This window comes from Anolis sagrei, chromosome 5 (genome assembly GCF_037176765.1).
Source record: "Anolis sagrei isolate rAnoSag1 chromosome 5, rAnoSag1.mat, whole genome shotgun sequence".
Classification (NCBI taxonomy): domain Eukaryota; kingdom Metazoa; phylum Chordata; class Lepidosauria; order Squamata; family Dactyloidae; genus Anolis; species Anolis sagrei.
Window position 1 is genome coordinate 78956573 of NC_090025.1, and position 25046 is coordinate 78981618.

General features: G+C 38.1%; 1 protein-coding gene across 1 annotated transcript in view; it reads right to left on the reverse strand.

Moving 5' to 3' along the window:
• Nucleotides 1-2897: 2897 nt before the first annotated feature.
• The window catches only part of SLC30A9 (solute carrier family 30 member 9), a 44120-nt gene continuing 21971 nt past the window's right edge, over nt 2898-25046 (reverse strand). Inside the window, exons 8-18 of the mRNA XM_060778455.2 lie at nt 24647-24714; nt 22878-22980; nt 20771-20826; nt 19890-20025; nt 18032-18071; nt 15900-15971; nt 14279-14386; nt 12133-12298; nt 11810-11939; nt 9384-9497; nt 2898-7624 (exon numbers count right to left, since the gene is read on the reverse strand). Coding sequence (XP_060634438.1) covers nt 7580-7624; nt 9384-9497; nt 11810-11939; nt 12133-12298; nt 14279-14386; nt 15900-15971; nt 18032-18071; nt 19890-20025; nt 20771-20826; nt 22878-22980; nt 24647-24714 — 1038 coding nt within the window. The 3' untranslated portion in view covers nt 2898-7579. The remainder of the gene's footprint in view (nt 7625-9383; nt 9498-11809; nt 11940-12132; nt 12299-14278; nt 14387-15899; nt 15972-18031; nt 18072-19889; nt 20026-20770; nt 20827-22877; nt 22981-24646; nt 24715-25046) is intronic.

Genomic DNA, 25046 nt, shown 5'->3' on the forward strand with positions numbered 1-25046 from the left:
TATTTACAAATTTAGCACTAAAACATTGCAATGTATTGAAACAGCTGTGGTTCTGGGCAGGAGGCAGACTGCGTTGGATAATACAAACGTTGGATGAGCGAAGGTTGGATAAGCGAGTCTCTACTGCATAACTGATTGCTTTCTCTAGAAAGACCTTTCTGCATAAACAAGAGACGCATAAGGCATGGGAGGAACTCTTCTGGGTTTCTCTTGTAATGCACAGCACAGCACATTTTTTATAAGGGAAGTGCATGAAATTAGATTTTCACACCTGTGGTTGGAAATGGTACCATCCAGGACTAGTTTTAAAACCCCAATTCCCTTTTCCAATCTATTTCTTTTTGTCAACAGTCAAATGTCTTTCCTGGATGGTGCTAAAATGAGGAAGCGTCTTAGTAGGGTGCCATATAGCTTGTTTTTCTGTCTTTAAATGTTACCAGTAGCAAGTTTACCTCATTCAGGCCAGAATTTGCCTTCCATTTTGGGCACCATGTTCTGTTTGGGCTGCCTCATTCAAACCTCACAACTAGAAATATCAAATTACCTCTATCCAAACCACAAACGGCATCATTGCTTCCTGCACATTTGATAGGCCAACCTATCAGGTCTTCTTGCATATAAAACAAAGATACCAATTTCAGTTTTTTGGGGGGGAATATATCATTGCCTTAGCTTCTCTGATCACTCAATCCTTCCATTTCAGTGTATGTAATCAATTCTGCACCAACACCAGTGCCAACATGCCTTTTGCTCTATTTTCTATAACAATATATTTGTGGAGATACTGTGACCAAGAATTCATTCCTCCTAATATTTTTACTGTTATAGTGTAAGGTTCTATTAACAATTTGTCCTGTGTAGAGTAAACAAAAATTAGGGGTAGACAAATACCTGATTCTGTACAAAGTGAATAGTGTAATATAGGCTAGTATGTTTTGGTGAATATTTCTATAGGATATGTGAATTGTTTTCTATGTGATATCAGGCCACAATTTTCTTTTAAGAAAGTAAACATAAAAACTTTAGATAAGTTTTTAAAAACAGTGATATTTTTTGATTATATAAAAAAACTTTTGTTACTAGAGTTTACTATTATCAGGTCTTCACTCTTATTTAAACATTGGGTTTTATTACCTCTTGCTTCCAAATCCATTTGTTCTGTTGCATTAACAATGCACAATAAAAAATTATCCTTCGTCAACTGTGTGTTCAGTGTACGCACTTTTGTTTTATTAGGCCGCTATACAGACAAAAAATTAGTCATTAATCTAGATTGTCCAACACATTACTGTGTCCAGAGTTTGGGATTTAATTATTTAAATTTGTTCTCACTAATTTCTGTAAAAAAAAAATCTGAACTACTGGGGTTTAAGTGTTTACTTACCGTACATCAGTCGATTCAGTAGGCAACTTGAAAGCACACACACATTCTCCTTGTTGCTTCAAAGCTATAAGAAGTAGCTAAAATACTTTTTTAGGCCAGAAGGAGCTCTGAGCCACGGCACTCACTTAATCCAGTTTATTACTATAATAGTGCTCCTTACCTACCCACTACAGACCATGGAACAACAGACTGGTTCAAGATTGGGAAAGGCATATGGCAGGGTTGTATACTCTCATCCAACCTATTCAACTAGTATGCAGAACACATCATACGATGTGCGGGGCTTGATGAATGCAAAGCTGGGGTTAAAATTGCTGGAAGAAACATTAACAACCTTAGATATGCCGATGACACCACTGATGGCCAAAAGCGAGGAGGAGCTGAGGAGCCTTCTAATCAGAAGAAAGCGCAAAAGCTGGGTTGCAGCTAAACATCGAAAAAACCAAGATTATAGCAACCGGTTTGATTGATAACTGTCAAATAGAGGGAGAAAACGTAGAGGCAGTGACAGACTTTGTATTTCTAGGTGCAAAGCTTTTTAAATAGATTTTAAATCCTTGTGTGTTATTGTTTATATGTGATTTATATTAATTGTATTGTTTTTTGTTTATTGCTTTTCTGTTTTATTGATGTGTTGTCGGGCTTGGCCTCATATAAGCCGCTCCGAGTCCCTTGGGGAGATGGTGGAGGGGTATAAATAAAGTATTATTATTGTTATTATTATTATTATTATTATTATTATTATAAAGATTACTGCAGACGTAGACTGCAGCCAGGAAATCAGGAGACGCTTACTTCTTGGGAGGAGAGCAATGTCCAATCTCGATAAAATAGTGAAGAGTAGAGACATCACACTGGCAACGAAGATCCGCATAGTTAAAACAATAGTATTCCCCATAGTCACCTACAGATGTGAGAGCTGGACCATAGGGAAGGCTGAGAGAAGGAAGATAGATGCTTTTGAACTGTCGTGTTGGAGGAAAATTCTGAGAGTGCCTTGGACCATGAAAAGATCCAACCAGTCCATACTTCAGGAAATAAAGCCCGACTGCTCATTGGAGAGAAGGATAATAGAGGCAAAGTTGAAGTACTTCGGCCACATCATGAGAAGAAAGGAAAGCTTCGAGAAGACAATGATGCTGGGGAAAATGGAAGGAAAAAGGAAGAGGGGCTGACCAAGGGCAAGATGGATGGATGGCATCCTTGAAGTGACTAGATTGGTCTTGAAGGAGCTGAGGGTGGTGACAGCCAACAGGGAGCTCTGGCGTGGGCTGGTCCATGAGGTCACAAAGGAAATGACTGAACGAATGAACAACAACCTACCCACTGCAGGAATTTTGGTAAGATGATGATTGCTAAATTCTTCTAACATTATCTCCATGTCCCCTTCCCATCCTGTTAACATGTCTACAAGTTCTGGCTCTTCTGCTTTCCAATATTGCACCAGTTTCTAGAAAGCTTAACATGAGAAGGAGTTACACAGTAAATTTCACAGGGAATTAAGGGGCCATGGTGTGATAAAACGTAATCTTTAATCATCTTGTTTGAATTGCTTTTCATCCATATTACCTGGACTGTTTAGGACTAAGGATAAACATCCATTGAAATTTACACTGATCATACTCAATAAGCTTCCATATTGTCAGTACACTAGATGAGTGTTTTTGGCTAGAAATGTACATTCTAAAGATTGGCTTGATTACTTTAGGAAGAGAAAGATTAGGGTGCTTTATAAAACTTAAAATATGTTACATAAAGAACTCTGTTACACCCAACAAACTGACAGCTGCTAATCTGATTTATAGTACCAGCCATAATTTGACTATAAAATCGGAGTAGCGGTTTTTCACTGGCAAACCAGAACAGTACATTAAAGTATTGCATATTTTTTAAAGGAAAGCTTCATTATCACAAAATAGATCACAGGTACCATTGGTTTCCATCCAGTCTCTAGAATTGCTACACATATTTGCATCCAGGTGCCATCATTCAACAGCATGTATGTAATTGAACAAACCTTATATATTCAAACATCCCATTTCTAAGGGCCTGTGAAATCCTCCTCTGCATTTAACTGCCAAACTAGAAGTTCTTCAGACCCTTGGTGATATCAACACAACCCATTGGCATCATAACTAACAACATCACTAAGAATAAAGACTTTCAAAGCAGTTTCTGGGTCAACAAAATATTGTGTTGGCTTCGTAACGGGCCAGCCCCCTTCATACATATTTTAACCTTAAAAGAATGACAGACCCACAGGCTCCGACAAACATTCTCCCCTATTGTAATGGAAAACAAGTTAAGAGAAAGTGAACTCCCAGCATCAGGATCATTCAGAATCTCTGCACAATGTTACTAAAGCTCCCCAGTGCCTATTGAAATGCTCCAGATGTGCCCATTGTACCAAACTAAACTGAAGATTATTTGTGTTCAACCAATATTATTAGCCTCTTTCTCATTCTTGTTGGTTCTTTTCCATTATGATTGATCTCATTCAGAGGCAAATACTATTCTAATTTTCTGAGAAACTATAAAAATCCATATGCCAAAGACATGATGAACAATATGGAAAGTGAAATCGGTATAACTACATTCTCATTGGCCCATTGTTTCTTACCTTTAATTATCCTTGTCATTTTTTTGGACTTTGTTTTAATTTATGGTGACATCAATAGTCTCTTCCATAGTGAAAAGTAGTACATAAGATTCCCACAGAAGTCTACGTGCTTGAGTACTTACCTAATAGTGGCACTGGAAAAGACTGGACAACCTATAGACACCCTTTTATGAATGTTGTACACTAACCGCATTCTGAAATGTAGGAAGTGTGGAGAAGCGTTCATCCTGCTAATCTAGTATGAATCGGTATTTGATGGATCCAAGGGTGGATGCTCTAAATGCCTCAAAGCCTGTCACTTCTTAGAACTTTGTGTACCATACCCTTTGCAGGTTGATCTGCTCTCACTACTTGAGAATCAGTGTGAAATTTCACAGACCAGAATGCAGTTGAGAAAACTTTTATTCTCCAAATATTTTACACTAAAAAACCCACCATCCCTGCTGGCAGGAATGTATGAGAGTTGAAATCCAGAAGATCTGGAGTGTTAAAAGCTCACCTCAGAAGATCTGTGGGACATAATGTATTTTGGAAGACCCTTCAGAAGTTTTCTCTACACATTTTAGATTTTGCTTTCAAAACTCATGGCATTCCAGGGGATACTGAACTGCAACTCCTTTAAGTTCTAGTCAGCATAGTCAACAGAATGGGCTGATGAAAATGGTGGTCCATAACCACTGATGGGCCATCACTACTTTAGAACACAATGTTTGGTTACACAATTTTACCAAATATCTTATTTTAACAAATATTATGTAAGATACTGTCCAAAGCCAAATTTGCATGTAAATCCATACGTGTAAAAGACCAGTTCAAAAATTCATATTAAACTATCTGTGCCCGCACACCTACGCAAGGAATCTGTGGTCCAAAAGATGAACCTTGGATAGTGTTTTGGCCTATTTGCCCATCCTATAAGCCACAATGGCCATTTGCAAGCACACAGTAGGTGGAACTGAATTCCACTAAATGTCCCAGCCACAGTGCTCTCGAACTACACCTTGGAAAGTTGCAAACATGGCCCTGGAGAAAGCTGGTATCTTCATGTGCATAAAGAACTTCCCGTATGTGTACATTGCAGTGTTGGTTGAAAAAGCGCTGATTACATTGTTGGAGAGCAGGATCAGAAACGTGGACTAATAAATGGGCCTGAATGACTACATATAGAATAGCTTTTTTACTTTTAAATGTATGTAACAAAACTATCGTTACACACTAATTACAATATATACATCCAGATTTTTGAAATGTAAGAACTGGAACATTTCTACACTAAGAAGCACATGCAGTTGTCAAAACTCATGCTATTTAAATGACTGTTAATTCCAGAAAAGACGTTTTAAACTTACCCAATACTGACAAATTTTGCTCTCCACCATAATTTTTTAAATGAAAAATCATCACTGATAATATATCTTTCTGTGGCAGAGCTCCATATCAATGTTTGACTGTGCCATCAAGGGTACTTTGCATCACTGAGAAATCGGAGTATTCAAAGTCATCCCAATAAGTAACACAAATCTTGTTAAAGTGCTTAAAATATTTTACTTGCAAAGCAAGTTTCTCCACGTTCTGGTTCCGAACAGTTGGCTCACGGGTGCGTGTCCATCACATGGCAGCAGTAATCAAACTCTTCACATGCATCAGTGAATGAGCCATCATAGACCCAATTTCTCAGAAAGCATTCAGTTCCTTCACCTCAAATAAAACCTTTTTCAAGGGAGGGAATCCACACATTAAGTGTTAAGCAACCATGGGATGTATATACATGTCTATGTGAACCAATTCACCAAACCGGTAACAAAGACATGGGTCCCCCTGAACCTCCTTTCCTTCCAAATACACTTTCCTTTGCTTTTGACTCCAAATAAACAGCAGAGCTCAGAAAAGTAAATTCTGAGGATTACAATTCCCAGAATCCCCCAGGCAGCACAGTCACTGGCCATGCTGGGTGAATGTTCCTGGAGATGCTAGACCAAAGAAAACCCTCAAACTTCCAATCTGTGCTGAACAATTCCAGATTGTCACCCAAGCAAAAGCATTTGCAGCTTGATTTCCACCTCTCACAGGCTCCCCACTGGGCACAGCGTTCAGAGCCCAAGCTGTGAACTTGCTGCTTTACCATTCCTGAAAGCAAGTGTCACATTCAATGTGACTGTTTTGTTCCCTGCAGGCAAGTTTCTTGTGCGGTAACACTTCATTTACTATTCAGGACTAAAGAAGCTGTATCAGTTATAAATAAATTAAATATTCTAAACTGGCTTCCAAAGAGTTGCTTCGTGCTATTGTAGTGGTATTTGACTCTTCCCCTTGAAACAGCAGACACATGAGATCGTTACATGTTGCTTTCGACACACACATACACATCCGATTCAGAAACACTTGCTGTTTGAGACAAACATGAGACCCTCTTGAGAGAAGACAACTTGCTGCTCCGTTCTTTTAACTTGCTCGATTCCTACTACAAAGAACCTCAAGGTTATTTTAGACTATCTTGTATGTTCTACTCCATATTTCTTCCCGCATCTATAAATATGTCACATGTGGCATAGAACAAAGAAAAATCAGAAAAACAATGGGTGTTCAGAACAAACAAGTGGGATAGCAAATGTTCATGTTTTAGATTCTGACACTATCAAGTTAGAAGTTAAAAGGTCAGCAAGTAAATTTTTAAAAATCAACTAAAGTTTGAGAAGGAAAACAAAATATAGACACGTGTCTATAAAATTATTCTGAGAACACCCCTGCTGCAATCCTGCAAATACTCTCAGATTGCTTCAAGTAGCAATTGCAACTTCAGTCCATGAGGTTTAAATGCCTTACAGAAGACCAGTGCCTTAGTAAACATACATGCAAACACTGCCTTGACCATAAGGGCGGAAATTGCATATGTTGCCACAATTTGCAATGCTAATGTATGAAATGAGACATACGTTCACTTACTTACATCCATTCTTTGCAGCAATTCAACTTGCTCTAGGACACTGAATGGCAGCTAATGTATGAAGTTGACACAAATAACTAAATATACTAAATTAGCTAGATTTCCACCTCATAATGCTGAGGAAGAACACAGAGTCCTCATCGAGTGCATATAAGTTAGTCCCATGAAAGTCTAAATCCATTTGACTGAAGGAGGAATGCAGCCTTGTTTAAAGGGTCGTGAATACATCTTCAAGATCCCAAACAAATGCTCAAAAAATAGCAGCTGTAGGGAAACTCAATGTGCAAACGAGATACAAAAACTTGAAGTAGGGCAGTAAATACATATAGTGTGTATTTGTAGAAACTGACATTTCAATAACTTACTTAAATTTAAAATTTCTTGTCCCAAATATTCATCTCTAATACATATTCACAAATAAAGAGAGGCGAAGCAACTGTCCTTGGAAACCAGTCCGCAGGAAACCCATTGCTCTTCTGGAAGGAAAAAGAAGTGGGGAAAAACAACCAGCGCCAAAACCAGGAGGTTTAAATGTAGTGGTGGTTCGAGATCTCTCCGGCTTCAGGAGCTGCTCTGTCCCTAAACACAGCTGATCCAGAAGAGAGAAGTTCAAATGGGGCTTCCATGAGGCTTACAATATTTCCAGATCTACATGCCGCACCTCAGGATTCCGTTTCTGAAACAAAATTGATCACACTTTCAATAAACAGGCAGAAAAACCACAGACGCATTCTAACAGATTATAACACTGGGATTGAGGACACCAGGGTTCAAAGTTCTGTTCAAAGTCTCTCTTGGTTAATTATAACACATTATAATTATAACAGAATTGTAACACGTCCATCCTCATCTCCTCCACCTGCATTTTACACTTCCAACTACAAAGATCATGCAAATGTGCCTCTGAGGATAGTAGAACTGAGAAGAGCTCAATAATTTGCCAGCCTGAACCCAATTCATATAGTCCATAACCAGCATTATCAATCATGCTCAGTAATAACTTATTTTGCTATTAAGTCTCAACTAGTAGACCAATTAAATCAGTGGTTTTCAACCTGGGTCCCCAGATGTTTTGGCCTACAACTCCCAGAAATCCCAGCCAGTTTATCAACTGTTAGGATTTCTGGGAGTTGAAGGCCAAAACATCTGGGGACCCACAGGTTGAGAACCACTGCATTAAATCAACTGAATTTATCCACATTTTATTTCAACATTCAACACATTACCAACAGATCAACTATTAGGACAAACAAAGAATAAAGATTTGGTTAAAAAAAACCCTTGTATTATGTACCACAATACTTGAAATAATCAAAACTTGGGGGGGAAAAACCTAGATAATTTGAAAATGAGGACTTGTTTATAGGGCATGGGCACTGCCGGAAAAGCTAACTTCCAAGAAAACATTAGCAAAAGAAAAATAGAAGATCTATTTGATAATACTATATAATGAAATTTGATTTAAAAAAATCTGTTCCTAGTTTGAAAGTGTTGTTTCCTGTTTCATTTTGCGGTACTTACTTCGAAAGGTAGTTATACTCCAGAAACGTTGTTTTTGTGGCTGCCATTTTTTTAACCTTTTAATGTGCCATTTTTACCCTTTCCTATGCCATTTTAAACCTTTTGTGCGGACCACAAAAACAAAGTTTTTGCAGTTTAATAAAAAAATTTAAATATAGAACCAATTAGAAAATAACATTTATAACCCGGGAATAAAAAACCTTATTACAAAGTGTAATACATGGAAGCCCTTTATTAGCGTAGTGTGTAAAACTAATCGTGAATTCAAACCGCCAAATGATCAAGAAAAGCTTTTGATGAACAACTAGAATATATATTGCAACAATTATATGTAATGGATTAAACTAAAATAAGTAGTAGGATAGAACTGACTGAGCTGTATTATATATCACACTATATGAATGATGGTATAGGGGGAGCATAGATCTGGGAATAGAGGATGTAGCAAGACAACTGTATTATGTGAAATGTTTTGAAATTAGTAAATACACTTTTTAATTGGAAACAAAATAAAACAAAAACAAATGGGATTCAGGTCATACACTATTCTCACGGCCTCCTCACTGACCACATTTTCAGCTATTTGGGGGAAAACATCAATTCTCCGTTTTAACCATTTTAACTGGACGTGTTTCCCAGCAGACTAGGGGTGCATCTACATAGCTAAAATGGTGTCAAACTGCATTAATTCTACAGTGTAGATGTACCCCAGGGCTCAAATGCTCCTTGCCAAGAGGGCAAAAGGCAAGACAAGTACAATCTCCCAAGGTAACTGTTCAACACAGGTTTTCATCCCTTAAAAGTATACTTGCTGGCCTAATGGAGGCTATATGATTATAAACACAATATTTTCCCAAAAGGGCCAGTTTATCAATAAAGTATTCACAATGATTCATTTCACAGCCAATTCTTACCTTTAGCTCTTTCTCTAGCCTATCGACTTCTGCTCCTAGGGTGTCGATGATATTTTCGCCATGTTTGAGCATGAAAGTCTCCAATTCTTCAAGAGTTTTCACCTGCTGGATTTCCTGTCATCAAACAAAGTAAAAATATGAACAAAGTGGAGAGTGAAATGTGTCATTTCCATGTTATTATAAAATGCAAGCACATTTTTATCCAATAAGATAAAAATCAAGATACCAGAAAAAGGATTGTTTTGTTTGTTAACTATTGAAAGCACTACCAATGTCAAAGGAAAAAAAAAACATTCAAATAGTAGCATACTTCCATAGAAAATGAACTGCTTATATTTGGAGTTAAATGCACTCCAGGATTTTGCACAGAATTGCTACATAACAGGAAAATAATGAGAATATCAGGTTTCTTTTCTTTTTAAAAACAAATGTCTAATCCTCATGTATCCAAGAAACTTTATCTACTGAAATCAGAATTCATTTATGTTGGGTTTCATCCCTGGACTGCAGAAGTCTCTTGTGTCATCAAGTTTCCAGACCTCAATAAGTAGCTAGACTAGAGACAGGACTAAGCTGAGGGATTCCTTTCCCCACTTTACCATGCATGTTTCCCAAATGGGCTTTGTCTTTACTCCTCCTGCTAGCCACTGTCTCCTCCCCCACTTTGATTATGCAGAAATGGAATTCTGTGAGGAAACTTCCTCTTTAAGTTTTATTGCCCTGGGCTGACCATGTAGTCTCTGTCATTGTTCTCTTCTACCTTTTCTTCCCTCCAGTTAGGACGCATTTTGCCTCTCTCTTTAGGCAAAATATAGTTGCATTGATTTTTTTTTAATTTTTACCCTTTTGCTTTAAAAGATGAGATTTAGTAAGCTAGTTAGCTCCAAGACCTTTTCTATCTAGAATGTATTTCTTTTACTTCAGTAAATATTTTTGAACCTAAAGTTCTGACTCTGCAATCCTGTGCCATCCTAAGAATAGAAGCTTATCCCAGTTTCACCACACATAAGTACTCTGCTATATTTTTCGTGGAATCACCCCAACTGAGGCTTATTTTGAGCCCAAGAGCTCTGATTCCCCAACAATTTGGGTTTCCAGCAATGATTTGCCCTTCAGTCTTCCTAATCGAAGCATTATGATCCCTACAGGGATTGGAAGAATTTGAATTATTCATTCAGGCTACAGAATCCAGCTTTTTTCAGTGCAAGATGTCTGTTTGGTCATGGATAGGTACCATTAATACTTACAATTCTTAGAAGTTAGCAATGCTTTAAACAATTCTTACCGTAATAAATATACCACATCTAAGAACAGTAGTATTAGGTGGCAAGGTGGTAACTTTCAGATACTTTGGACATCCCTTCAGATGCTATCAACACTAGTGGGCATTTCCAGTAGTTGGGGATTATGGGAGTTTGATCCAAAACATGTGGAATAAAATACTAATGTTGCTAGAGACCATGATCCCAAGCCCACTTAGCTAAGAGCAAAGCACAATGAATTTACAGTTCTGACCCAGTTTGCCTGCCCGAACATATTCTCCCCTATGAACCATCAAGGGCATTAAGATCTTCTGGAGAGGCCCTGCTCTCGGTCCCACCACCTTTGCAGCTGCGTTTGGTGGGGACGAGAGACAGGGCCTTTTCTGTGGTGGCTCCCCGGCTATGGAACTCTCTCCCGAATGAAATTCGATCTGCCCCTTCCCTCCTGACATTTAGGAAGCAAGTGAAATCTCGGTTGTGGAACAAGGCATTTGCAGAGTGATGGCTGAGACCGGTAATTGACTAAGGTATTGACCACAATGTGCGGACTGAGTTGGGCGTTTTTATCCTGGCAAATGTTTTATTATGCTTTTTATCTGATACATATTTTTAACTTACTGTTTATATATGTTTTAAAAGTTTTTTTGTGAGCACTGAATACTTGCTGTTAGCCGGTCTGAGTCCCTCTATGGAAGTTGAGAAGATCGGGATACAGAAGTTTTAAATAATAAATAAATAAATGTAATGGGTCTTGCCCTTGAGTATACACATACAGGATTGTGCAGTGTCAACTTGCCTACTACTACTATTATTCTATATTCGTGCTGTAATGCACTGTTAAACTCTGGCATAATTGACAGTCCTTTAAACTCATTCAACTACCTTCTTTGGTTGATAGATCATACATCAATTTCTTCTTTAAAAAACTTAAGTTGTATTTATGGGTTAGCACATGTACATGTCACCTCTCCATTTGAAAATTCACAAAGTAGACTTACATGGAATTGGTTAATGTGGGAGACATTATACATAAAACATGGAGCCTCTGTGAGCAGCAAAATTTAGGGATTTTTTTCCATGTCAGGAGCAACTTGAGAGACTTGCAAAATTTAGTGCACTTGGGTAAGAAAAACAAACATGAAAAGAATGCTTTAAAAAACATACTTGTAGCAGTTGTTCAATGTCTTGTTTCTCCAGATAAGACCGAGTAACAACCCGTCCATCGAAGTCTACTTCTGCTTTGAATCTCACTTTGCTCATCCCCATATCTGTAGCTTTAACATCATGAATGGCCCTGAAATAAGTATTTTGTAAGACAAGTTGTTAAGTGCCTTAAATTGAAAAGGCAAGTGGACACGTGCAAAAACGGTGCCTTTTCCCTATTAGACTTTAACAACTGTACTCATGACTTTAACCATACATGCTTTAACTAGTTTTCTGAGCACAAACTTTGTTATTCATTGAGATTTTCCAGTCAACGTTCTTACCTTACTGCAGGATCGCTCTCCAGGAGCTCTGTAAGTCTCTGTAACTGGTCGGGCTGGATAGAGCGGCCTAGCAATGCTTCCGTGTTGGTATAGATGAGAAAAGCTGAAACAGCTCCCAGTAAGGTCCCCACGCCAAGAGACCCCAGACTGTCATAGTATGGATTCCCTGAAAGGATACAGACACAAATTGATATCTCTAAATAGAATAGTTTTTATGCCCTTCTCTAGGCATTTTTAGATCTTCCAGTGAAATTCTATTATTACTATTACTTTAATAAATAAAAATGTATGATTATTCTATGTTTATTGTGTTTTAACTTTTGTCACAGATATTTTAACTATGCTTTCATAGTCGCATTTTAATTATGTTTTAATATTTGATTTTGTAGACTGTTGTGCCCCACCCTGAGCCAAAAGGAGTGATGGATAATAAATTATTATTATTATTATTATTATTATTATTATTATTATTATTAAAAACACATATTATTATAATAATATAATTCACCACTTAACTCAGGATATAAGCAGCTGATTTAAAACCAACTCTAAGAAAGCCTCCTCCATTGGCTTTTCCATATCCTTCCTAACTCCACCTGGGCTTTGACATGGCTCTCAAATCAATCAGAGACTGTGGAATATTGCTTTTTGTGAGCTGTGCTCACGTTCATATGTATCTTGCTCCCCAAGTGCCCTGTCCATACATTACGCTGGGCCTTCCCATGCAGCAAATTATCTAAAAACTTGACTGTGGCCAAATACCATTGCCTATTTTCCAAGGTAAGGTGTAATGTGTTCCCATCTGAACTGCTACATGGGAAATGTGTGGGTATCCCATATAATGAAACAAACAGGAAGTAGAATGCATCTACCATATTCCTACTGTCACGTAGTTTTTATGAATATGCTCAAGCACACATAATTAATCCCCTCCTGAGAAACTTACTGGCCAGTCCAGTGAAATTTTATATGAAGTTTTTACTTGGTGATGATCTTCCCTGTGTGACCCTGGCTGTTGCCAAGTTTCTTTCCAAGACAGCCAGGATTAGACAATTCTCTGTTTTAGACACAGAGACCTTTTGCAGTCTTTTACCTATGCTCATAGCCATCTTGTATGAGTTCAATCAGTTTTAAACCTGTATTTTAACCAATTTTAAATATTGCTAATTTCATCCAACTATGTGTTAAATCAGTCAGCTGTTGTTAATCTTATTAACCTTACATATTTTGTACACTGACAGAGCAATAAGGGTCTTTGGACCATAATAAAATGTTGTTGTTATTAAGTACTTATTATTATTATTATTATTATTATTATTATTATTATTAGAAACACAGCAAGATAATTCCACAGCCCACAAGATCACTCTGCTAGCTGTTGTATTGGATCACACGTCGGACACTTCCCAAGTGTCTAGGACTGTGTGATGTATCGGCAAATAATGCGTGCAGATCCCAGTAAGGTGGCCTTCTGCAGCTGGCAGATGGTAATTTTGTCCGCCAATTGTGTTTAAGTGCAGGCCAAGGTCTTTAGGCACTGCACCCAGTGTGCTGATCATCACTGGGACCATCTTGACTGGCTTGTGCCAGAGTCTTGACTGGCTTGTGCCAGAGTCATTATTATTATTATTATTATTATTATTATTATTATTATTATTATTATTAATTCCAGAAGTTGACCACGGAATCACACTGGAAGATGTAGAAATCATAGAGGTCATGGATAGGGCAGCAGCAGAGAGGCATAAGTAAATGTGGTAATCAGTCAATATTCAAATCTGGGAAATCTTATCCTGCATATATGGAGGGACATCTCTTGAATGCTGCAGTATGAAAAGAGGAATTCCCTGTACCAAGAGAATTAGCAGGTCAAGGATTTTAGATTATCCTTAGCCCAGACATGCTAATTTTTTACATAAATAATAGAATCTTCTTCCTGCTGGAATAACATTTGAAGAGAAAGATTCCAACTTGCAGGCTAACTTAATTCAGTTCACTGGAACTGCCCATTGATCCTCTGTACAGCACCTTGATGTTTCAGCAACACTCACAGGACCCACTACTAACTCAGCTGATAAACTATCCTTGATGTATGTGCTACTTAGAGATAATGCTACTCAGTACTCCATTTTCTATAGATACTTACCTGTTAGGGAAGTCAGACCCATGCAGGTTGCCGCTAACGTCACACCCAGAACTGCAGCAGTGTCTTCTAACAACACAACATTTGTACTAGGATCACGAGCCTGCATAACTGGAAATGGGAACACAGTTGAAACTGATGCAATTCCAATGTACTGAATTAGCTAGACAAGACCACAAGCCTTTGCACAAGTGCCCCCATTCAAGGACACAGTAAACCAGATCAAGCAATGTGGTGCCTTTCAGATTGCTTTGTATTAAATGTCCATGATTTTACTCAGCATGACTACAGATTGGGGATTATGGAGCTTATAATAGTCCCCAAACCTGTAGAGGATGACAAAGTGCCTACCCTCGAAGTGAGCACTTTTACACATTTTTAAATGGGGTCCATCAGAATTCATGGGATATCGAAACTAAAAATACAACTACCATATTTTCTGACATACTAGACAACTTTTTAGGCCTGAAAAATCTTATGAAAAGTCGGGGGTCTTCTAGTACGCCGGGTATAAAATTAAAATAATAATAATAATAATTAAAAGAAAAAATAAAATACAACTACCTTAGGAAGGAGGGAGGAGGAGGAGGGTGGAGGGAGGGCGCTGGGAGGAAGAGCAACAGGCCTTATTGCCATGCAGACCGGTCGGGGGTGATCATGGCCCTCCTCTGCCCCCGATGCTCACCTCCTTCGAAGGCCACTGGGCTCATCTAGGCCCAGCAGTCCACTCCCAGCAGCACGCCTAGGATGTGCTAACTGAAGCATTCTGGGAGCCATAGGAGTCAGGGAACTACAGCTCCCAGAATGCCTCAGTGAGCACATTCCAGGCACGCTGCTGCCAGGGCTGCAGGGAGTCATCGTCTGAGAGCTGAAGGAGTTGCCAGGGCTGCTGGGAGTCATCCGAAGGCGCTTCCTTGCCCCTTCGGATGACGACTCCCTGCAACCTTCAGATGACGACTCCCTGCAACCCTGGCAGCAGTGTGCCTGAGATGTGCTCACTGAGGCATTCTGAGAGCTGTAGTTCCTTGACTCCTACGGCTCCCAGAATGCCTCAGCAAGCACATCCCAGGCACGCCACCACCTGGGGCTGCTGCAAGTTGTCTTCCGGAGGTGCTTCCTTGGACCTAAGGCAAGCCCAGTGGCCTTCGGAGGAGGTGAGCGGCGGGGCGGAGGAGGACCTTGAAAGTATAGTGGGTAGAGTGGTGGGGGTCATGGGGACAGCCCAGCAGGCCATCACCCCCAGCTCCATGGAATGCAGAGTCATCTTAAATGGAGAGTATATCACTCTGTATTTTGTGTTGAAAAGTTGGGGGGTCATCTTATACCCCCAGTCACCTTCAAGAGCTCTTGTTTACAGTATTTTAAGAGCTCTTGTTTCCTTAGTTGCAACAAATGATCTAAAAAATTCATATTTATAAAGAAATTAAGGTGTATATATTCAAAGTTATATCTACAGTCATTCTTCCACAAGTGCAACAGTGGGAACTAGAATCTAATTGTTAGGAAGACCAACTGGGCAAACTGTTGGCTTGGGCAGCAGAGAGACTGCTACTCACTGGAGAAAGGGGACAAGGTGACAATTCAGATCCAACCCAATTAAACAGATCATTAAACAGCTACTTACCATACTGATAAAACGATACACCTTTGGCCCGAGCACTCCTTCGAATTTCATTTATAGCTACAAGAAGTGTCGCTGAAACAAAAGGGAGGCCATTATTTGAAAAGAGAGAGAGAGCAAAACACCAGTTTTAACTCCATAAAAACACAAGACAGAGAGAAAATGCAAATAAAAGCAGCATGTTCATTTGTGAATTTTAATATCGGCGTTAAGAGATAAAGAACAGCTCCTAAATGGTTGAAATAATTCTAGCTACATTACATTTTTATTCCAGAATGCATTCCTGGGATTTCTACAGAAACTCTCTAAAATAGGCTTCTTAAAGTTCTCCACTCGCAACCTCTTATGGCCAAGAAATGTTTACATGACCTCAGGTATACAGGTATCTAAATTAGGTATAAAGATAAAAATTTCCCTCTAGTCATGTTTGACTCTGGGGGTGGTGCTCATCTCCATTTCTAAGCTGAAGAGCCGGCGTTGTCCATAGATGCCTCCAAGGTCATGTGACCAGCATGACTACATAGAGCGCCATTACCTTCCTGCAGAAGCAGTACCTACTGATCTACTCACATTTGCATATTTTTGAATTGCTAGAATGGCAGAAGCTGGGCCTAACAGCGAGAGCTCAGCCTGCTCCTTGAATTCAAACCACTGACCTTTCAGTCAGCAAGTTCAGCAGCTCAGTGGTTTAACCTGCTGTGCCACCAGGGGCTCCCTAAACAAGGTTTATAGGTATCTAAATTGGATGTAAAAATCAAACATGATAACAAATCAGCATTTGCAAGGCTTGCTTGCTAAACAGGCTGATTTCCCCTGGAGCAGGGTACAAGGAGCATACAACCACTTGTTACGCCAGCTCCACTGGCTACCTATTAGCTTCTGAGCACAATTCAAAGTGCTAGTCTTAACCTATAAAACCCTAAACAGTTCTGGCACAGCTTATCTATCTGAACGTATCTACCTCTATGAACCCCCAAGGACCGTAAGATTGTCTGGAGAGGCCTTGCTCAGTCCTACCAGCATCGCAGTCGCGTTTGGTAGGAACGAGAGACAGGGCCTTCTCAGTGGTGGCCCCTTGGCTGTGGAACTCCCTCCCTAATGAGATCAGATCTGCCCTCTCCCTCATGACCTTCCGGAAGAAGCTCAAACTCTGGTTATGGGATCAAGCATTCGCAGAATAGATTATTTTAATGGACTTTTTAGCTGATGGAAATTGATTGATTTGTAAGATGATGTGAAACGGCAAACTGCTTTAATGTATCTATAATTGCTTTTAATGTAGGTTAATTGTATATTATGCTTGTTTTATTTTTTGGCACCAAATGGTGCCTGAGTCCATCTTCGGAGGCGAGAAGGACGGGATAGAAATGCTCCTAATAAATAAATCTATACAAATAAAAATGTAATGTTCGCTTGTGGGATTAACATAACTCAAAAACCACTGGACGAATCGACACTAAATTTGGACACAAGACATCTATCAGGCCAACAAGTGACTATCACTCATAAAAACACTGAAAAACACAGCAGAAGAGACTTAAAAAGCCAAAAAACAAAAAATACATTACAACGCATGCACAAAACCACACATATATATGCAAACATATATATACACATATACACATGCAAAACGCATATACACAGACTGGGCCACAGCAACACGTGGCAGGGGACAGCTATTAAATAATACAACGGAAGGGAAATTAAGATTATAACCACCTTGAGCCGCCTTTGGGCTGAAAAAGGCGGTATACAAATACCGTAAATAAATAAATAAATAATCCAATCCACCCACATCCCCTGCCCTGAATCCTATTAGTTTATCTAAATAGAATAAACCCATTGCATTAATTGTTGAATGATGAGTCAACAGTCACGTAAATGTTATTGATTACAATGAGTCTCTCCAGGATGGGGCTGTCAACAAGACTGAGGCCATGTTCCTTATATCTCTATCTTTCAATCTTTTTTTCACTGTTGCTAAATTTTCACATTTAACATGACAGTATCTTGAAATGTCAGAGGGCTTATATACTTAAGAGCAAGTGAGATCAAACTTCAAGCATCAATTGCTACATCTGCAAAATGATGGCATGCTGCTAAATAATCATGTTTTTTGCCACTAGATAGCATACCTCCTTCAGAGACCAATGATCCTGCTAAAATACAATAAGCCTGAAAAAAAACAAGAAGGGAGGGAGAGGAGGTTAGTTAATATACATTATGACGCCTTATAAATCAGAGTTCAAAAATAACTTCAAATGTTTTGAGATTCGACTGAAGCAGGATACAAAAAAAATACAGTAAATATTCCCTTCTAAGACAGCTGATTTCAGCTATCTCAAAAGCATGATGTCCTCCAAATAATAATCCAGAGGTCAAAAATGAATTTTACCGAAACATTTGGCTTGTACAACATGATGGAGGGTCTGAGGGTCATTTTTTTGGAACTCATACGTCCTGTAACTTTGCCATTTTGATGGAAACAGTAGAGACATTCAACCATTTCTGAATGAACTAGAGAGAAGCCTCTGAAGAAGTAATTTTCTTTTTCTGTTTTTCCTCCAATTATATATTTTTTAATTTTTTATTTAATCAAGTAGACATATATTCGCAAGTGTTTGTTGCGTACAGTGCAATACTCTCTATTAATGTTCCTTAATCATTTATCTGATAATATATTTCCTTCAAGGGTTCACAGTCTACTATCTAAATAGTAGACTGTATACTACACATAAAATACATATAATAATATAATACATATAATAATACATATAAAATATCGTAGAATCTTACTTTACATCCGCTTCCTCCTTGTCTACAGTCTTATAGGATCCTTTATATACATTTTTAATTTAATTTTACATTAAGATGTTGATACATTGGTTGCCATTCACTAACAAAGTTATCTAATAGTTCTCCTCTTAATAATACAGTTGTTTTGTCCATTATCAACATATCTGTAATATATTTTTCCCATTCTTCTAAAGGAGGTATCTCTGGGGTTTTCCAATATCTGGCATATACTATTCGGGCTGTCATGTAATAAAAAAAATTCCATTTTTTTTCCTAATTCTTCATCGGGCATATTCAAAAGGTACATTTGAGGTGTCATTTTGAAATGTGTGTTTAACATTTTTTCGAGATATACATGGATCTGTTTCCAGTAATTTTTTACTTTATTGCAAGTCCACCATGTGTGGTAGAATGTACCTTTTTCTTTCCCCTTCCCTCCAAAGCCTAGAAAGGGGGTGGAACCAGGGAACCCAATGATAATTGACAGGTGGCTTGCCCTATGAATGCAGCCAAAGAAAACCACCTATCTGCAGAGTCCCTGAAACTTAGAACTATAAACAAACACTCAGTGCAAAGCAAACAAATTTGAAGCTCCTGGAACAGCTGTTCCAGAACAATAATAACAGCAACTTTATTCTTATATCCCGCCACCATCTCCCCAAAGCGACTCGGGCGGCTTACATGGGGACCAAGCCCAACAGAAACAGAAATAATATAGCACAAATTAAAATACATTGGATTTCAATAATTAAAGCATTAAAACCAAACAAAAAAAAAAAAACCAAAGGCATTTTCCATTTGGTTCCTGCAATACATTCATTCCAAAACCCAAATTTATTGCAACCAGCAGCAAAACACTAGGGGATTTGTTAGTAAACAAATCACATCTATGAAAGAAGTAGAGACATGGAATCTCAAAAGATGTTGAACTAGTATAATAATCCTAATTATGCCTATTGACATTTGTGATGGACTGACAGGGAGTGGAGTCCATTACAACAGGTATCTCACACCTGACTCCAAGATGCTAAACATTCACGTAGAAAATAACTCAGTATAAGAAACTGTACACAAGCAGGTCTGTTTCCCTCATGCATTGGCTTCTAATTTAAAAAATAATAATAAAATAAAAATGTGGAGATTATTACAAACTACAGCTGAATGAAAACACTTCAATTTTAAGATATAACAACTTACCCAAAGAAGAGATTCCATGGGTTGAGGATTAAGCAGACCTATAATACCATGATACCAGGAAAGTCCTGCACCCATCATGAAAATGCCAACGCCACTAATCAAAGACGCAATGTACCGCATGTTTGTGAAGCCATACCTGGAGAAGGAGAGGAAAAAATAACCCTTTTACAGAGAATCCAGACTGCAGCTCCATCCAGCTCAGAGCTGGCAGTGGATCCCAGACAGAAGTTCATGCCAGATTTGCCCAGAAATACTTTGGATTGTACCTAAAACCTTCTACACAAAAGTTCTGTATTTTACCATTAATCTATGGGAGATTTTCCAATGTCTTAAAGGTGAAAACAGGCAAAACCGACTGAAACCTGGCCAAAATAGCCAAGAATAAAATCCAGTGAGATTTCTGGGGCTGATTTTTGGTAGCATGACCTACCAGGAAGTAAAGGTGAAAACACCCTTGCCATGCATGCCCACCCATTTTAACACAGTGCAAGTAAACTTACTGTTTATTTCAGGTGTCAAAGAAACCTGAAAAAATCCCTCTCATGTTTAATATAAAGCCCCAAACCACCCAAAATTATTCAACTAGGCACTTTTGGAACAGTCAATTTTTTTAAAAAACTCATGTATAATAAAAGTTTTAGCATAACTTTGTTCTGAATTGTTGTAAGTCCTCTTAGGCTACATATGAGGAGAAAATCAAATTATAAATTGATACAAATTATTTCCTTTAGAGTTTGGACCTGATTATAAACAATGATATCATACTAGGATACAATGTGGGATATTCAAATACTAAATGTAGGTTCGGACATGCATATCCATAAGTAATATGACACAATATGGAGGTTCATAAGTGTTGTTTTTAAAAACAACCTACTTACGGATGACTTGAGTCTGGTGTCCTCACAGACTGACTGATTCCCAACGCTAACAAAGCCTGTGCATGAAAATAATGTACAAAAATAAAATTTAAAATAGCTTATCATTTTCAGAATTAACTAAACCAGGGGTCCTCAAACTAAGGCCCGAGGGCCGGACACAGCCCTCCAAGGTCATTTACCTGGCCCTCGCTCAGGGTCAACCTAAGTCTAAAATGACTTGAAAACACACAACAACAACAACAACAACAACAACAACAACAACAACAAGTGGAAATCTCTGTCTTGGCAGATCAGGGGCCACAAAATTTTAACAAGTCAAATACTTTCGATACCTTGGTATTTGCTACAGATATAACTTGTCATGGCTCTCACAATGACAAGCAGTAATGGCTTCTGCACATACCAACATTGCGGCAATATATATATTTCTCTACAGTAATGGTAACCAATATATCACTGCTGCCCTCAAAGTTTTTGAGGCTAGGATTGGTTCTCTGTTACTGCATGACTCCCCTATTTGGATATTTGCAATTAATAAATCATTTAATACACTACATCTCAAGTTTCTCCAGAAACTAAATAGGGCTCCATAGATGTGTGTCTTGCAGCAGGCAACGTGTTCCCCTACCACATCATAAATTACATGCAAGCATGGAGTCGTGGCAGTATATCTTCGCATTTTGATTAATCCCACCCAGATATAAAAAGTGGAATGTTCCAAAAGGGTTTGTTCTTGTGACCTGGTCTCTGTTGAAATATTTCACTATTGTTTGTTTGTTTGCCCCAAATATGATAATATACAGATGAAATACAGGAATTCCATTTTTCCCAGCGTTCCCAATGGCAAGGCTGTTATAAAATTCCATATTTTTGGAACAACTCTAATGCATTCTTTTGTGAGACTGTTGCAAATGTTATTCCTGAGAGTTAAGTATGTTTTCCTTTTTATCTGTGACTTCCTCTTGTTGTATATGCCTGTGTTGTGATTTTGTTGTTGTATGCCAATAAAGGCTGTGTGTTTGTGTGTGTGTACCTTAAGTTGTCCATGTACCGTATCCTAAAGCATATCAGCTTGTATTCCAATGAAACTAAGAGCCAATCATACTTACAAAGCAAAACATTTGTTATTTATAACAGGAAATACAACTAAATTTGAAATGATTTGTACTGATTTGTAAATGATTTGTACTGATTTGTAAATGATTTGTACTGGAAAACATGTAATACACAACTTCGAGAGTTGTGGCCTGTTTGGATATCCCGCGAAACTCTATAGTGTTTATTCTGCCAAGTAGAGCCAGTACAGTTTTTAATATTACATGTATGTACATGCAGAAATATTCAATTTTTCCCTTTTTTGCTACAACATTGTAAAAACGGACCATTGTTTTGTTTTAAGAGACAATAATAAAATGCTCGGGAGAAAATGTTCACTTTACTGGCCCAAAAGCATTCCCAAAAAAGAAGAAAACCTTTATATAAGAATATAGTATCTGATCACTATTATTCCTGATTTGTGTTTCCTTCTCTCATGTCAGTTTAAGGGAATGAGTGCTTTCTGTTTATTTGACACTACTGAGGACTAATGAAGACAAAATAATTTTCTATATTTTAATAATGTTGATGTTTTGTACTGTTTTATTGGCAGATTTTTGCCCTTTGCTCAAACCGGTAAACCAAAGCTAATAATTATAATTATAATTATAATAATTATTATTATATTTCTTACTCGCCTCTCCTTATGGCTTGAAACAGATTTTCCTTTTAGTTTAATTTGTAATTACTTTCTTAATAAACTGCCTTTTTACTTTATTAAACATACCAATTTTATGCTAAACAAAATAATATATAATGATCTTTATGTTCTTAAATTAACAAAACAATTTTCAAATTGTCAAGGAGGGTGATGTTGCTTTTCCTGCCTTTTCTAAAAAAAAAACCCCGATGTTTCGTTCTGGAAAGAAAGGAGGGGGGAGCTTTCCCCCATGGTTTTGAAATTTTGAGCAATTTTATATCTGTGTGTGTGTGTGTGTTTCTTTGAAGCTGACAGTGTCCCACTCCACAACACTATTTAACAATAAAATCCAAAACTAGAGACAATACTCACTTGATTGCAAGTATCTGCCAATGAATGGATGGCTTCAGAGAACATGCTTGCAGAACCCGTGTAAACCCATGCAAGAAGCTTGAAAAAAAAATTCAAGCCATTTCTGGGGATGGAGGAAGGAAAAACACAAATTAAATATATTTAATAAGCACTTCTCTTTGCTTTCAAAAAATGTGATCCTAGGAATTTCCTTCATCTTCACTGGTTTGTTTTACCCATTGAATAGCATCAGCACTAAGCATGGCTGAGAATTAAAACAGATGCCCTTTAAACTAGGATGTATCATCATCATCATCATCATCATCTATACATGTAATAAAAGTGAAAAAATGATTTATAGGAATTATAGGTACTGGGATATATAGTTCACCTGAAATCCAAGAGCGCTCTGAACTCCACCAATGATGGAGCTGGAACTAACTTGGCACACAGAACCCCCATGACCAACAAAAATTACTGGAGGTCTTTGGAGGGATTTATAGGAGTTATAGTTCACCTAAACCCAAAGTGCACTATGAACCCAAACAATGATGGATATGGACCAAACTTGGCATACATACCTGATATACCCAAATTTGAATACTGGTGGGTTTTGAGGGGAATTGGCCTGAACAATTTGGAGTTGTAGGTACTGGGATTTATAGTTTACCTGCAATCAATGAACACTCTGAACTCTACCAAAGATGGAATAGGACCAAACTTGGCACACAGAGCCCCCATGTTGAGCAAAAAATACTGGAGGTCTTTGGGAAAATTTAGCTTGATTTGGGGAAGTTGTCGTTCACCTACATACAGAGAGCACTGTGAACCCAAACACCGATGGATCTGGACCAAACTAGGTACAAATACCCGATATACCAAAATTTGATTACTGGAGGAGTTTGGTGGGAACTGACCTTCCTTTCTGAGAGCTATATTTTACCCACAACCAGAGAAACTGTGATCTCCACCAATGATGGATCAGGATCAAACTTGGTACACAGAACCCCCATGATTAACTCAACCTACTGGAGGGGTTTGAGGAGATTGACTCACCATAGTGGGAGTTGTAGTTGACCCTACAGCCAGAGAACACACTGAACCCCACCAATGATGCATCTAGAGCAAACTTGCCCAACATAAGAAACTTTAAGTACTGATGGGAGTTTCTCAGAGTTAACCTAGCATGATGTCAACTGTAGTTCACCCACAACCTTCTGCATTTTGAACAATTGAAACATTGACTTTTTCAAATAATACAGACAATACCAGGTACCCAAGCTAGTAATAATAATAATACCAACTCTTATTAAGAAAAGAGAAGTCTGATGAATATCGATGTAGGCATTAAACATTACACAACAGTAAGTATGGGACAATTTGATTAGCAGTGGGAAGGATAAAACCCATACACTATTTATGTTAAAAACTATGTTGAAGAATATATCTATCTATAATAGACCACTACCTAACCTGATATTGATAGGACCATAAATCCTTATATCTTAACAGGACAAATGGCAAGCAAAAATACTATAGAAGCAGAGTCTCAGCTACTAAAATAAAAACAAGTGTTTAGCAATCTAATATCTTGCAGAAGATGGTGCAAGATGTTCACGCCTTCATTCTATGGTGACTTTTGGGCTTCATTAATGAAAATAAATTCTGTTTTTCAGACCAGAAAATGCCACCATTACAGAATCAAAATACTATGGGACTTAAATTTATTATAAAGCTTTTATTTTTCAGTTTCTAGGTTTAGCCAATGCACACTTTAAGAAAAAACTTACATGCAAATAGCAACCATCACCACCTTTCCTGGCCCGCTCAGAAACAGTGTTGATGTGGTAGAACGTGGCTAAAATTAAAAACATAAGCGTTCAATAATGTGCTGTTATTATGATTTCAAGAGCTGTATGTCAGGTAAAATAAACTGTAAGCAAGTATGTATACGAGTTGCAACGGATTGTCAGTTAAATATGCATAAATAAACACATCAAAACAACAACAGTTCTGCAGCAAAAGCAAGTTTATTAAACAATACAAGTATGTAGGCAACCAATGTCTGAGCCTGATGCCTGAACTTTTGCAACTGCTTATATTAAAAGCAAGGGCAGGAGATCTATGGCCAGCCTAATTATGGCAGACTACAAATCCTGTAATCCCTGGACATTGGCCAACTGCCTAAAG